General features: G+C 45.3%; 1 protein-coding gene and 1 long non-coding RNA gene across 2 annotated transcripts in view; one reads left to right on the top strand and one right to left on the bottom strand.

Annotated features, from left to right (window-relative positions):
- UBE2K (ubiquitin conjugating enzyme E2 K) overlaps nucleotides 1–4,016 on the top strand; it is a 41,495-nt gene extending 37,479 nt beyond the window's left edge. The window contains exons 6-7 of the mRNA XM_080343558.1: nucleotides 2,138–2,266; nucleotides 2,617–4,016. Of these exons, the coding sequence (XP_080199684.1) occupies nucleotides 2,138–2,266; nucleotides 2,617–2,691 (204 nt within the window). The 3' untranslated portion in view covers nucleotides 2,692–4,016. The remainder of the gene's footprint in view (nucleotides 1–2,137; nucleotides 2,267–2,616) is intronic.
- Nucleotides 4,010–14,979, bottom strand: LOC308039847. The gene is made up of 3 exons (XR_013922076.1): nucleotides 13,349–14,979; nucleotides 11,844–11,973; nucleotides 4,010–11,439 (listed from the first exon to the last, which is right to left on the bottom strand). It is a non-coding gene; the product is annotated as an uncharacterized lncRNA (long non-coding RNA).
- Nucleotides 14,980–15,035: the final 56 nt, after the last annotated feature.

Raw genomic sequence — 15,035 nt, 5'->3', positions numbered from 1 at the left:
AACCTCATAGGTTGTGCAGAGCGATGTTCCAGGCTGCTGCCTGTGGGGACGTGTCCTGCGGTGCTGTGGCAGGGCTGATGCGGGAGGTTTCAGTTCCTCCTGTTCCCTGCACATACCTGCAGGAAAACTGTACTGGGGCTTGGCCTTGAGTTACAAATGTGTGTAAGTAGAAAGTGATTATAAAATCTTTGAGAGATGTGGTGGTAATCACCCAATTCCTTCATGTGATTTATTTGGTGGTGGGGTCTTTTTTAGTTTTTTTTGTTTGTTTGTTTTCCAAAGCAAAAATTCCCATGGAGTTAGTTATCCTCCACCCTCATTTTTCATTATGTTAATTTACTAACCTGTGTGTTAGACTACGAAGCTGTCCCGGTAAATGGCAGTGTCCTACAAGCTCTTGAGCTGAATCCTGGGGAGAACTCCTGTTTGAATAATGATGGGATTTTCAGACACCTCCCACCTTTCAGACACCAGCTGTCTGGTGTCGAAACTGCTTCAGCTGGGTGCTGGGTTTTGTTGGAGTACAGCAACGTTAACTGCCTCAGATTCCTGGTATAGAGACATCAGTAAAAGGTGCCTTTAGGCTTTTCTCAATTCAGTGAGAAGTTACATTATTTATGGGTACCTAAGTAAAGGAATTTTATTTATAGAACACTGAAAGCTAGTTCTGAATAAAATGCAGTTATGACTAATCCTTTGCACTTGAGCTAGTTGCTTTCTAGGCTTGGCAGTGTTCTCAAAAATATTGAATAAAAAAAAACTGGGGGAAGGTCTCAAGAGCAGAAGAATATAGTACTTCAGGATGCCACTGGTGCTTAACTTAATCCTTACTCTCTTCTAGTCATTGCAGCCAAAGACATTTATTACAGACTACTGTATTTATAACCACGTGTTATTTCCAGCAATAGATAGTCTCCCATGTTTGTTTTAATGCCACTAATAATCAGGTAGTAAATATACAAATGACTTGATGTGGATCAGAATTAGTGGGAGGTGTACAAAGCACATAGTGCAGTGTGGTTTGTGGGTGTTGCTGGGGGGCTGGTAAAATGAAGGGCGCAGCAGTAAAAAAATATTGTGTTCACTTTGACAGTGCTTTGTAGGTTTAATGAGTGTTTTCTTATGTGAATAAAATGCTTAGAATGATATTCAACCACATTTCTGTCCTTAAAATGCATCTAAATATTTGAATATTATATTTCCAATATCTTGTCTTATTATTTAGTGCTAAAAAATTTTATATATCTGAAGATGGAAATGCCTACTTTTTAAAAGTATAATGATTAAGGGAGTCTTTTTTTTAAAAAAATACAAATATTTTAAACTTCTATTGCATACAAAAGTTACTAAAATAGGAAACTCATCTTGCATTTCTGAGTCTAATTTGTGACAGATGACCCACTTCCTTGGCTTTTGAGTTCTTGGCGCAGGCTGAAAACTCTGTGATAAGGTCCATTCTGTTGTTTATTAGAAAACTTGTTAGTCATTGGTGCAAAATAATATTTACATAATCTGCATGATTTATTTTTTCTGGTAAATAATAGCTTGCATGAAAGGAATTGCAGCTTCCCAGCTTTTTGCACATGCTCACCCATTTTTCAGCCCTTCTTTTGTCACACATGCTATCAATATCTTTATTCTCGGGGGGAAGCCTGGTTGTAAATTGTCAGCCCTGACTGAAAAACTGCAGACGTACTTGCGTAAAAATACCAGGCGTATTTTTAAGTGATTAGAGAAACAGATTAGTCTGCAGTATGTACTTCCAGGAGATGTTAACATATGGATAATTTGTGCTCTGCCACACTGAATATAAATTTTCGGTAGCTGTGCTAAATATAGCTGCTTTACTTTTGATCAGTGCAATTGAGAACAGTACCTGATTGTACGCATAAAATACCCACAGCCTGTAATTAACCTAAAGGCATAAGTGCATTATATCAAATGCTTGCATAGGTTTGCTCTGTGTAATCCTTGCCTCCAAATTTCGTTTCCAAAATAGCAGTACAATTAGTGTGCAACACGGTTGAAGATACTGTGAGAAGAATGATAGACTGGAATCTGCCTATCATTTTGCTTTGTGGTCGGATTGCTGACTTGTTTTGACTTTCCCCTTCTCTCCCCTCTCTCTTTTGTGTAGTACAAACAAAATCCAGAAATGTTTAAACAGACAGCTCGGCTTTGGGCACATGTGTATGCTGGAGCACCAGTTTCTAGTCCAGAATACACCAAAAAAATAGAAAACCTTTGTGCTATGGGCTTTGATAGGGTAAGTATGTGTAACTTAAATATTCTTCAGTAGGGGCAGGTCAAGTGTATGTGTATAAATACTGGGAGTCACTAGTATATTAAAGTAGACTCACTACTTCCATGACCTTTTGTAGGTCTAATCTTTCTGTTTTCCTAATTATTTTTAAGAATCGGAGTGTGAAAATACTACATTACTAGTAGATCTTGTGAGCTATCCCTGTCTTTTGTAACAATTTTTCTATAAATTACTTAGGATTTAACAAATGGTCAACTAATGTGTTCTGATTAACCTGAGAACTTTACATTGAGCTTCTCAGAGCCGCAGGATCACACGCTGAAAATATTGTTGCTTTTGTTTTCTCATTGCAGAATGCAGTAATAGTGGCCTTGTCATCAAAATCATGGGATGTAGAGACTGCAACAGAATTACTGCTGAGTAACTGAGCCATGTAGAGAGAGCTGCTTCAGTAGTCCAGCTTGCCCCTTCTGGAGGAGCATCACCATCTGTTATTTTTAGGATTCTATATAGATTCTCTTTTAAAACTGGCACCCTTGCCTGATGATGCTATCTAGGCACTATTGGAGACTGAAAAAAACCGCTCTGTAAATAAAGCTAATTAAACGTCTGTGTAAATTTAAAAAGGGGAAATACTTTAATTTTTTTTCTTACTAAATATTGTAAAAATTCTTGGAGCTCAGCTAAAATAATGGGGGAAAAACATGCCTACTTTAGTGTTTAGCAGTGTGACGAAGACTAGCAGGAACTTGCTTCAGGATTTTGATTTAGTAATTCAGAGAGCAACATTTTTGAGTGTTAGTCATCAAAATTGTTGGTGCCACTCATCACAGCTATCTTACTGTTTTTAACATGGATCCTATGTGCCTGTGGATTGACCTATATTTGCATGCTTGTACTTACTAGACATATTAGGTAGGGTCGCTGAAGAGAGCACCACTGAAATACTCGAGTGTTCTTGTAACTTTTTTTCCTGAAAGACTTTCAAGACTTACCCAAAGTTCCAAATGGTGACCTACTCAGAACCGGTTCCTTCTTAGCTTATTAATTGGGAATCCTGATTCTCGTCTCTCTGCCATCATACAGCTAAAAATTCTCCCTAGATTATGTTTCTTCATCTGTGGGTATTACGTGTGCCATTTACAGTAGTCTAGGCTCCCCTTTAAAGAATCTGTTTTGAATTATCAGTAATGGTTTTCATCCATCATGTTTTCTCCACAATCTCATAAGGAGTATGCCTCAATATAGCACAAAAAGATGGAGGTGGTTTTCTTTCCTTTTTTGTCTTAAGCAGATGTAAAATGTTCTTTAGTATATTCCAGATAATATGATTTCACTGGATTTGAAGGAGGAAAAGCTGATTCTCTAGCATACTGAGTATTAAAAACAATTTTTCTTTGAGTACTTGATATGATGCAATCAGCTTTTTGTTTTTTCTTCCCCCAGCGGTTTTCTGGCTTTATTTTGGGCTTCAATGTAAGGATTGCTTACCAGGTACCTTAATATTCATCCTTGCTTGCGTTTTTCTCTAGTTGACACATGGAGGCTGTGTTGGTGTTCTTACTGTACATACTTCAAATGCACATAGAAGTAGAAGTGTGTTCTCAATTTAGCTTTCTTTTGGATTGATGTTTCTGATAAACGAGAACTGAAATCTTACCTTGGCTTGTACATACAGTCAGTCTTTTTATTCGTATTAAAATGACATTTCATCCTGAGTGCAAAAGCTTGAAAATTATTAGTTTTGCAACTTCAAACACTAGTACATCTATTTAAAGAGAGCTGTAATGTCTTTGTGAATATGATGCTAACTTTTGAGAATATATCTGACAAGGAAGTTCAGAGAAATCCTGAGACTGGAGAGCGGGGATTGTGGATAATGGAGTACTACAAAGTCATCTTTTCCATCACTCTTTTGTTTTTTCTCTGAAACAGTGGATTGATGGGGTGGAGAAATACGTCTGTTTGGGATTTTTCTGGAGCTATGGAGTACAAGATGAAATATTTTCACGCTTCATAGACAGTCTGTTTATAAATCATACTAGAAGAAACTGGAAACATTATTGTATCTGTTGAATATTTGGAGCACAGTGGTAGAGGAACAGAACCAGCAGATAGAGCTGTAGAGACCTGGCGCGTTCTGGGCTGTTCCCTGTACCGCTCTGGCTGATGTGTCCCAACTTAAAACATTTCAGGGCACAGACAGTAAATACTTTGAACTCATATCAGTGCAATACAGTGCTTAGTTTTTATACTTCTTTTTAAGGTGTAGTCAGTGATCAGTGTTCTTGGGTTTTCTTGAGTTAGTGTAAATCATTTGCAATGATGCCAAAGGAAATGAGTTGTTTTGTCTTTCCTTATATTTATTTATTTTTTTAACAAGAAGCTGCTACTGTTCAGCTGGTTTGCCAGGTGAAAACCAGGGGCGGTAGGAAACCGTGGCAAAACGCCACTTGTGTTAATCTCAAGTTGCTGTCTTTTCTGTTATACAGGCTGAGAACTTCTTGGTTACATCAACACCTTGGTGTTTTACCCTGGTGGTAATTATAAATTGCTGACTACTTTCCCTTGTTCTTCGCTGCTATTTATCAAAAGAAAGAACTTGGAAATCATTGTCGGGGACATGAAACTTCTCAGTTATGGGCTTCTGAACGTGTCTTTTGATAGGATTAGTCTCCTAAAGAGAGCAGGTTTTTCCAACAGTACATAAAAAGCTAAAGGAGGCCAGGGAAAGGGGAGGGGGAGGAAAGAGGAAAAGGTTCTCAGGTGAGCGTGGTCACCTCTGAAACAGTGTCCTGTTAACTTTTATTTCTCTCATGAAGTTACCTCATTTTCTTCTCTACTGCAAAACACTCGTCTTCCCCTTCCCCCTGATGTGTAGATGTTGGATACTGGGGTTTGCCCTCCATCCCTTGCTTGGTAGCAGAGAGACCTTGATGCCAGCGGGGCTGCTGGCGGGAGGGAAGCTTCTCAAGAGCTGAGCTGGGAAGGAAACTTGACCCAGCATTAAGGAGACACCTGTGGTCTGAAGTCCCTCTGAATTTTGACATGTGAGTCCTTTATAAGGAATGTTTTTGTATTCTTGGTAATTATCAGAGTTGAATATAGGGATAATGTTGTACGAGGTTAGTTTAACTGCAGCTGGGGCTGAGCCCTAGGAGTTTTGCTGTTAGTGTTCAGTTTATCGTTGTGAGTTTGTACATATAAAATGGTAGTTCTGTTTGCTGTAGGACTGAACATCGCCATATTCAGGGCCCTGTGCATTCCCAGACCTGGAGCTGCCGTGTGGTCCTCTCTGGCTGCACGTTTACCACTTACAACAAGAACATAAAACATGAGTACAGTTGCTTTCTACATACAAGTAAATGCTGCATTGTCTTCCTCTATCGTGTAAGAAGACAGCTTGAAACAGTACTTTTGAAGTCTAAGTGGCCCCATTTTTCTAAGCAAGGTATTGGTAATGAAGTTACTGATTGCCAGAGCGTCAGTCAGATTTCGCTGCTGAACATCTTAACATGCATTGAGCGAAGTAGTTTATCCCTTGTTTGTTTTGTTGGTGGGGAACAAGAAACTCCTTTCTTGTCCAGTTCCTCAAGAACAGTAAACTACAGCTTTGCCATTTTCCCACGAGTGCCAAAAGCCCTGACTGCATCGCATTCCCACTCGCCACATTCACAGCTTCCTCCCGTTGCTGCTGCAAACAAGCTGTGTTCTCAGTGTGACAAACTGGTACATTTTGGAGACAAAAACTGAGGAACGTATCCTTCTGGGAAGATGCGGCACTTTGTGCTATTCATCTTGCATAGTCAAAACTTCTTTTTTAAAACAAGCTTGCTGCCGAGTACAAAGGAGCTTGGCTGTAATTGGTTCTGTAGCAGTTATCAGAGCAGTTAGGTACTAATGGCGTAGGAGTGTGTCTTGGTTTTTTTAAATTATCATTGTATTTAATTGTTTCCCAAGTAAATTAGTGTTGGAACACTAACATAAGGAATATAGGATCTTCCTGTTGTTGTCTGAAAGGAGGAATTAAATAGCCAGAAAGCAGCTTACCTTGTAACACCAAATCTGCGTTATGTGGTGCAGATAACAAACATTTAAACTATGCAAATGTAAGCTTAACAGCTGCGGATCAGACGAGGCGCTGCAGAGCACACGGGTTGCTTGTTGAGCTGGAGAAGGGCTGGGGGGAACCAGAACAGTCTCAAGCGAGAGTTGTTTCCAGTGTTGTTCCATGTGCTGTGAGGGTGAAGGGATGTGTTTCCAGCACAGGGAAACCAAACTGTGTGTGCATGTCCCGTGTTTCCTTCCCAAAGCCCAACTAGAGCCAGCTGGGACTTGGAGGCTTGCCCAAAGGGGGAGAGGTTAGAAAATGCAGTAGTGAAAGTTAGTTAATGTCTGCTGATGAGCAGATGAGGTGTTTTCTCCTGGTCTGTTTTGTTGATGGAGTTGACAAGAAGCGTCTGGAGCCTGGCTGCTGATTTGTCATCAGCTGGTTGGTTTTGTACAGTTTTGATGAGCAATTAACAATAGCTAGTGAGAGCGCATTTCGTCATGCTGTCTGTGTCGCAGAACTAAAGCATGAAAGGGAAGATGCTCGTTGGGTGCCTAAAGCTTTTCCTGGGAAGATCCCGTAGATGTCTTCTCAGTTCTGGTCCTCGTTCTGCAGGCGCAGCGTCCTGCCATGGCTGGGCACGGGGGAACCGCTTCTTGGTAGTTTTCTGATTTCTTCCAAACCCATCAGTAAATGGTGTATCTTGCTCTTCCCGTTTGTGGTGTTGGTGTCATCAGCTGACTCATCACCAGGCTCACAGGCCCAGCCGTCCTTACCGCATATTTTGCTTCTTGCTCAGTTATCCAGCTGCAGTGCTCTGTAGGTTTCAAGTTCAGATTTGTTCTCCCGGGACAAACTCTCCTGCGAATCATTTGCACTGTGCTGTGATGTTCCTTCTCTGCTGTTACCTGCTTTGTAGGCATCAAAATAGCCAATCGCTTATGGTGCTGAGCCATTCATCAATAATGTAAGTCAAGATCCATGACTCGACAGACGAGGAAATGTACTGTGAAAATGCTGTACTTGTCCATTTTACGGTTTGTGGCAACTGCTGGTGCTCTGTTGTGGTGTCTGAAGGATGCTGTCATCATACGAATGCTGATGTCAACTGTTGAAGAACCCTGCTTTTCACTTACCTTTTCCATCCCCAATTCTGACTTTTCTAGTTGAAATATTTACCAATAAAAACAATATTGCAAGAGGTTGGTTCCTGAGCATCAGACTTCGTGTACAGGAGGAGCGGGTGGGCTGGAACGCAGCATCAGTGTTTTTTGTCTTGAAAATAAAAACTACACAAACACTTTTGTACACAAATGATTTTTTAATAAACACACATTTTAAAAGATGTTGATTTTCACTGGGAATGCTTCACAATAAATGCATGTTTCCCTGAAAGCAGTTCTTATGTTATTTCCAGTAGCTGAAGTTGTTCTGAGAGGGCAGGGTACGCAGTAAGGAAAGAGAAAGGGATGACCAATTCCATGATGCATATGAAACATTTTTGAAGAAGGAAGTTGTATGAACACAAGCTGTGTAGTCAAAGTGTGTGTTACTTCAGGTGAGAGCAAGAAGCTAAGAAATACATGTACAACACCTTGTGTCTCCTTTAAAGACTATGTGTGAAGAAACAAAGTCGATAACTCACAGAGGAAAATGTTCTTGGAGTTTCCATTTTTCATCTCATCTTTGTGCATTTTAAACTATGAGGTTTGTATAAACTAGAGTTGGTTCTTACAGGGGAGGTGACAGCCACTGGGTAATAACACTGCCCTGGTTTCTCAGGTAGGAAGAACCCAGCAGAGAGGGTGACTATGGGTTTGTTTCCCACCAGTACATACTTTTCACTTTTTTTGGTGTGACTCTGTTGTCATTTGTTAGATGGGGTGAAGCAGTTTGTGGGTGTCTGTCCAGCAAAGCTGGGTGTGATGTTCTGTTTCCCATCTATGGCCCATCTTTGGGGGTGTGTGTGTCCCCGGTGGGTTTTGCTGGTTTCCAGGCAGGCTCTGCTGCAGGTGATGGTGCTGCACGGGTTTACAGAGTTAAACCACTGGTGTAAGGGGTTGGCTTTTTCATTTAACTTTCCACCCATCACAGGTTGTGTTGTGTTACACAGATCATTGACCCCTCTGCTGCGGGGGGCGGCTGCTTCTCTGAGCCTGCCCATTAGTTTAGAAAAAAAATCCATATTCCCTTGCTCTTGTAGTTAGGAGCTTCTACAACATGAGTAACGGGGAGCTGCTTTATACTGAAATACTTGCAAAGTTGTCCTACAGCCTTTGTCATTTCTTCCAGCACCTCAAAACTGAGTTGTCAGGTGAAACAGACTGACAGTGCTCAGCAGCTCGACCCCTCTGCTCAGCTTTCTGTTCTGAGAGCTCTAACAGTGACACACTGGGCTCTGATACTGCTAATACAGCAAATCCAGGGGTTTAAATTGTTTTAAGGTCAAGTCTGGGTCTGGAGCATCCGTGTCTGGTATAATGTCAAATAAATTACATTGCTTCACTTAGTGGCTGCCTAGTGTTGGAATACATGAAGTATTTAGGTGGGTTTGTGACAGTCTGGTGTAAAATAAAGGGTGATCAGGTGGGAAGGTGAGGAAAAAAACGAGTCCAGTGTTGCTGTGGGGAAGGCAGGGGAGAAGCTGTTCTGTGCTGCTGGTACTGGAGCTATCAGACCCTTCATCAACCCGAGTCCTCGGTGTCAGCTGCCCTTGCTGGCAGGGGTGGGGCAGGGTCTGGCCTCATGGCCCCAGCTCCTACAGCGGGTGCCTCGCTCTCCCTGCCCTGGGCTCCTCCTCTGTCTTTCCCAGAACTTCTCACAGCTGGCAGCTCGAGAACACCATAGGTGGTGAGCAGTCAAGGCTCCCGCCGCCCCTGTCTGAGAGGTTTGGGAAGTTCCCTGCAGCTGAGCCAGGTCCCTGGCTCACGGGAGCAGCCCTTGCTGCTCTCAGGGCAGAGCTGGCTGTCCCCATTTTAAACATCTGCCCCTTGCCTGGGTGGAGAGTTGGGCATGAGGTTGGTTTCCTTAAAGCAGGAACACCTCACTGATCACAGCCCCAAACCCAAGAGCTGGGTATGCTCCAAGGTGGGTTTTGGTTCAAAAAGCAGACCTGGAACTGGCTGGTCCCGTTCCGCACTGCATTAGGAACAGCCTGGCAGATAAGCCTGTTTGGTAACAAAGCAATAGCACTGGCAATCACTCTGCTGGTGCACGTTCATGTTTCCCTTAAGCGCAAGGCTGAAGAACAAACCCAGACACAGCGCAGGGCCCAGGTGTTCCTGGAAGTGGTGGCCAACACGTCCTCACATCACTGTGGTGGTTTATCTGTATATAAAGTGGTTTATCTGAAGCTGTCAGTTCAAATGGCACGGAAACCTCTGACATTGCTTTTACTGGTAACAGGGCAAACTGAGATGTGAAGCCTGTGTATGAACTGCCCAGAGGCCAATGCACCGCGGGGATGGGGGCGTGGGGGAGGGATGTTCTCCTTTTGCTTGGCACGCACATTTGCCATTGTCACATCTTCCACATTCAAGTCCTTAAATGGTCTGCACCACATCAAAAATGCCAGGAGTAAACTGTCTCCAGGCCATACTCGTCAGAGAGCTAGTTAGAAGTAGACATGTACGAACAAAGTAGTTACCAAAGTTTCACTGAGTCAGACAATACAGAGGCCAAAACAAAACAAAAGGTTCTTAAAAAGAAAGGAGGAAAGATTTGGTTTTTTATATTGCTTATTGGCCCTTCGCCCCTATGAGCAGTTCAGCAAGGGGAAGTGCAGAGTCCTGCACCTGGGTGGAACCACTGCAGGCACCAGGACATGCTGGGACAGCTGCGGAGCAGCTTGGCAGAAAAGGACCTTGGGGGGACCTGGTGGGCACCAAGTTGAGCCTGAGCCAGCCACGTGCCCTTGCAGCCAAGGCAGCAAACGGTCTCCCAGGCTGCATTAGACAAAGCGCTGCCAGTGGGTCGAGGGGGGTGGCCCTGCCCCTCTGCTCAGCCCTGGGGGGGCCACACACAGCTGGGGGGGCTGAGCTGGCTGCAGCTGCTGTCTGTCCAGGTGATCATGGAAACGGGGGCTGTGTCTGTCACAGTCGCTGCAAAAGAAGCAAATAAAATGGACACAAATGGGTGACGTCCTGCATTTGTGAAATGACAAAGCCCTCTTGCTAGTAGAAAGGTAAGGAAACAAACACCTCAGACATTTTGGCTTAAAGGTACAATGGTTTGGAAAGAAAGTAGCTTGATGCAGTCAAATGAAATTCTGGTATCGTCTTGGCCAACTGCTTTGGGCAGCTTCCAAAAACATCCTCAGGGAAAACGTCGTTTTAAGAGTAGGAACCTCCCTCCTTCCCCTGGCAGAGGTGATGAGCGAGTGCCCTCTGAACGTGGAGCTGCTCCGTGGGCCGGAAGGGGCTTGGGCACAACAGGACCAGGGGGCTTTTGGAGGAGCAACACGTTACCGGGGCTGTTTGTTAGGGGATTTCAAGGCTGAAGAGTGACCAAGTAACAAGCAGATGTGAGCTGTTGGGATCTGAGCAAGATAGCAAATCTGCCTTGGTACATTTAATAGGAAGGCACCTGCCCCTGTGACTATAGCTCTGGGGGTGGGGTGCCTTTGGTCCCAGTGCCAGGCAGAGGTTTGGGGCTTGGGTCTCGACCAGGCATCCGACAATTCAGGTGTCTGTGATGCCGAACATGTGCTAAGAGGATCTGTAGCTTCGAAAATAAGCACTTGTCTGTTTAGGCCCCTAAAACACACAGAGGTGGGTGGTGGGAGGGGGGTGTTTCTCTGCCCCAGGTCACAGTGGAGGTGGCACAGAACTCTTCCTCTGTGCAAGGTCACCAGGTGGGCCACAGGTCCCATCCAGCACCACCGCCCCACACCGGGCGCCGTGCCTGCCCACGCTGGGCTGCGAGCACAGACAAGCCCTGCAACCTCTGAGCCCGGACAGGGGCCGAATGCCCACCCAGCTGTGGCTGCGTGTAGGCTGAGCCCGGCACCTGCACCTGCACCTACACCTCCCCGCTGCTCAGTCCTGCCAGCTCAGCTCTGCTGCTCCGCTGGCTTCCTCTGCAAGCGCAGCCCCTTGGACATTAAGGAAGTTGCTGCCAGCCTGACCTGTAATAAAATAAATATATTGTTTTAATCATTTTTTTAAGTAGGTCAAAGCTCCCTCCATTATCCTACTTAGAAGGATTTTGGTAACATCTGCTGCGTTAGCAGGGTCAGTATCTGAAGGTTGCAGATGATACAAAAAAGCCCTTGAGTTATTCCCACATGCTCTCCTTTCTGGATCTGAGCACCACAGACACATTGAACTTGGTGTTATGAACCACTGTCATGGCAAAAAACCCCAGGATCAGCAGGAAGACAAAATGAGAAGAACTCAAACTACTGACACAACTTTTGTATATGGAAGGCCAAGCTCAAGTAACGCTCAATGGAACCAATTGTTATCATAGTTTTAGAGGACTCGGAGCCAAATACTCAACTAAATAAATCAAACATCTCTAGAGACGTACCTCCAAGCACATCTTAATGTGTGTGCATTGAGAAGAGCTGGGCTCCATTTGTTTACGCTCTGCCATTTAGGTATTTATACACATTGATACCCTGTGATGGATGATCTTTCCAGGAAGATGTCTCTGAAACCTGGAAAGCCAGAGAGATGACCATGGTCAACACAACAGGACTGTAAATGCCACCATGATCTGGTAGGTTCAGCCTGTGAGGTGTTTCCATACACCTGTGGAAATCAGACAGGGTTAAAAAGACACACTGCTCCTGGGTGGGGCAATGCTGGATCTCCCGTCATAGCTTGTCATAGTCCAGATGAGCAGAAAACTTCCCTAAAGCATTTGGAGATTTGGCCATTCAGTGCCTGTTGACCGACTCCCTGGCAGCTCCCGAGGTGACCCACAGCCCAGGTGACATTACGGTAATGAACAGGTCACCACAGTCAGTGTGGTAGGTGTGCTCTGAGAAACAGCTCCCCACTTGATGAAGAAAGAGAGTAAGAGCAGCAACCTGTGCCGAATTTGGGAGGACACCTACGGTGAACATGGGGAGTCCTTGAGGAAAAAGCAGAGTTTAAAATCTTGTTAGTAAAGCAGAGCCTGATAAACTGAATTTACCTCCTCAGAAATGAATCACAGCACAGGGCCCTCTTTCTCCCCAAACCTTTTTACGCTAGAAGCCGAGCTCATGTAGAGGAAAGTGAGATGAAATGCAGGAGACACAGTGTGCAGGCACGGATGGACACAGCAAAGAGGGCCTGGAGGAATAGCAACATACTGTGGCCAGGAGGCTGAGAAAAGGGGATGGGGAAGGGCGCTATGGACAGGTACAGGGCTATTGCTGTCACATCTGCTCCCAGGGCCTGCAGAGGGACTTCTGTGTCCATGTCCCAGCCCAAATGCTGTCCTGGTGTAACAGCATGAGGGAAGAGAGCAGTGATTGCTGCTGCTACCACCACCCAGAATAATTCATCCACGCTACATATTGCTCTCTCCTTTCTTGGGAACACCCAGGGATGGAAGCAGCCAAGAGGTGATGGCACAAAGTACTTGGGCAGTGACAACCTCTCCTAATTTCACAGGAAGCAAAGAGGTTTGTGGGCAGCAGGGAGCAGCTCAGTGTCCACGCAGGACACCCTGCACAGCTCTGGAGACGGCACGTAAACCTCCTGGGAGAAGGCTCAGGCCTCTGCCACCAGTGTAAACCCACCCTGTTCGTGGTTTGGGGGCAGGACTGAGATGGATGATGCAGAGACACCTGAATATATAGCAAAGCAAATGGTATTTTGAGTTTTCACTCGTACCGCAAGGCAAAATATTCGGAGTTTCCCAGCTGTCCTTGGGGTGGGGTACCAGACCACGTGCCGACTGCCCAGCCAGACGCTGGCTGTTGCAACTTTTTCATGCCAAGGTAAGAAATCAGATATTACTGCCTGAAGCATGCAGTGATAACCCACCTGCTTTACAGCAATCGGACCCATCGCTAAAGCAACTCAGCCATCATCACCTACCATCTCTTGCTTCAGAAGCTGTGGTGCAGCAGGGTCAACATAAATTGATCTCCGCTTCCAGGGCAACAAGAGGAGAATGAAACGCCTGAACTTAAGCAGCAAAACGTGTATTTCTCGTTCTGGAGCACGCCCGCCTTGCAGAGCTATGAACACACATCCAAGCTCTTGTGGCTGTTCAAAAAACAGTCTTGTCGTGGGAGGAGGACGCTCAGTGTACACAAAGTTAATTGTTCGTGTGCTTCTTGCCTTGGCTGACACGCTGCCAACAGGGCTCTGCTGCCTGCATGACTTCGGCAAGTAACAAATGAGCTCGGGTGAACCTCTGTGCTCCCACTGAAGAGCAGATGTGTCTCCTGATGGCTGTTCCTCCTCATCAAGTAACACAGGGCTCAGCTGTGCCACCCATCTCTGTTGCCCATGGATGTCTCAGCTCTGCTGACTGTGGATCTAGCACTGCAGCTGGTGATGAACCCACCAGGTTCCAAGTTGAACAGCTACTTAGTGTCGCAGAATCATTTCTTGCCAAAGCTGAAGTGGTCACCATGAGTCCTGACTCTTCCTGCTGTTGAGTCCCAACACCAGCCATTGCACAGTCAGTTCCTGATAGAAGTTTGTCATGACTTTCACTAGGCCGAAACACAGAGCAGATGCTCCGCTGCAGGTCAGAAAGGTCTTTCCCTCAGGTCAGCAGGAGGACGTCTTTCGGGGCAGTGGTAGATGACTGCACGCTGCCTGCTGCTGGCAGCAGTCCCAGTGACTTCATGCAGTGTGTCAGGCACCTGTGAGTGACACCAAGGCTCCGAGGAACACTCTCACTGGTCTTTAGACACTTGTGATGCGGACCAAGTTCAGTTCAGTTCCTGGAGTAAGCGTGGCTGCTGCTTCAGCTCTTCTAGCCCGAGTGAGGGGGAGATTATCCGAACTGGAACAAGTCTGAACTGACCTTTTGGTGTGGTCCTGCTCCTTTCTTTACAAGCAGCTGCAAATGCCAAAAACTTGCTCATTTCCTTTCAGACTGCAGAAAATAAGGCCAGGAACTTGCCTTGCATGTGAGATGTTGCTACTCTGCAAAGCATTCTAGTGAGTCAGGTTTGCGAACAGGATCATCCTGTGGGTCACCACAGTGACTTGGTGCTAAGGAATCTCTGACGGGAGCTGTGGGACCGGCCACCTTCAGTAAAAAGATCACAGAGTGTGAGATCAAAGGGAGGAACTGGGTTGCTCACCCTCTTTGGTCTCTCATGTGGTAGAAGTAGAGGAATAAGGAATTTTGGATCTGCTGTCCTGACCCAGGCCACACAGGAGGGAAGGCAGAAGCTGTCAGCCGCCACCTCTGCTTCTGTACCAGGGCTTCCAAGTTCTGTTCCTGAGGAAGTCCGCTCTGGTTTGCTGCCTTCCAGGAACCACGGCCAATGGATCCAGGGAATGCTGGGCTTAAAAAGTCTTTAAGGAATGGAAGCTGCTGTTGGTCTTTGAAGTTCAGGAGTACTTTATCTTACTATTGGAGCTTCCCTCTGAACATTTGAGTACAGGATGAATCCCTCCTCGTCAGAAATGTAAGTAGGGGAAGGCTTCAAGAGACATATCGAGTGCTGCTGTACTTTACTAATTGGTGTTTCACACGTTGCTGTTCCCTGCGCAAACCTGTTCCTGCACAGAGATCCGATTCCTTGGGCCTAGCCCAGCT

The sequence above is a fragment of the Nesoenas mayeri genome (assembly GCF_963082525.1).
Source record: "Nesoenas mayeri genome assembly, chromosome: 4".
Taxonomy (NCBI): Eukaryota; Metazoa; Chordata; class Aves; order Columbiformes; family Columbidae; genus Nesoenas; species Nesoenas mayeri.
Note: the sequence above shows the minus strand (reverse complement) of the source record. Positions and strands in the feature narration are given on the sequence as shown.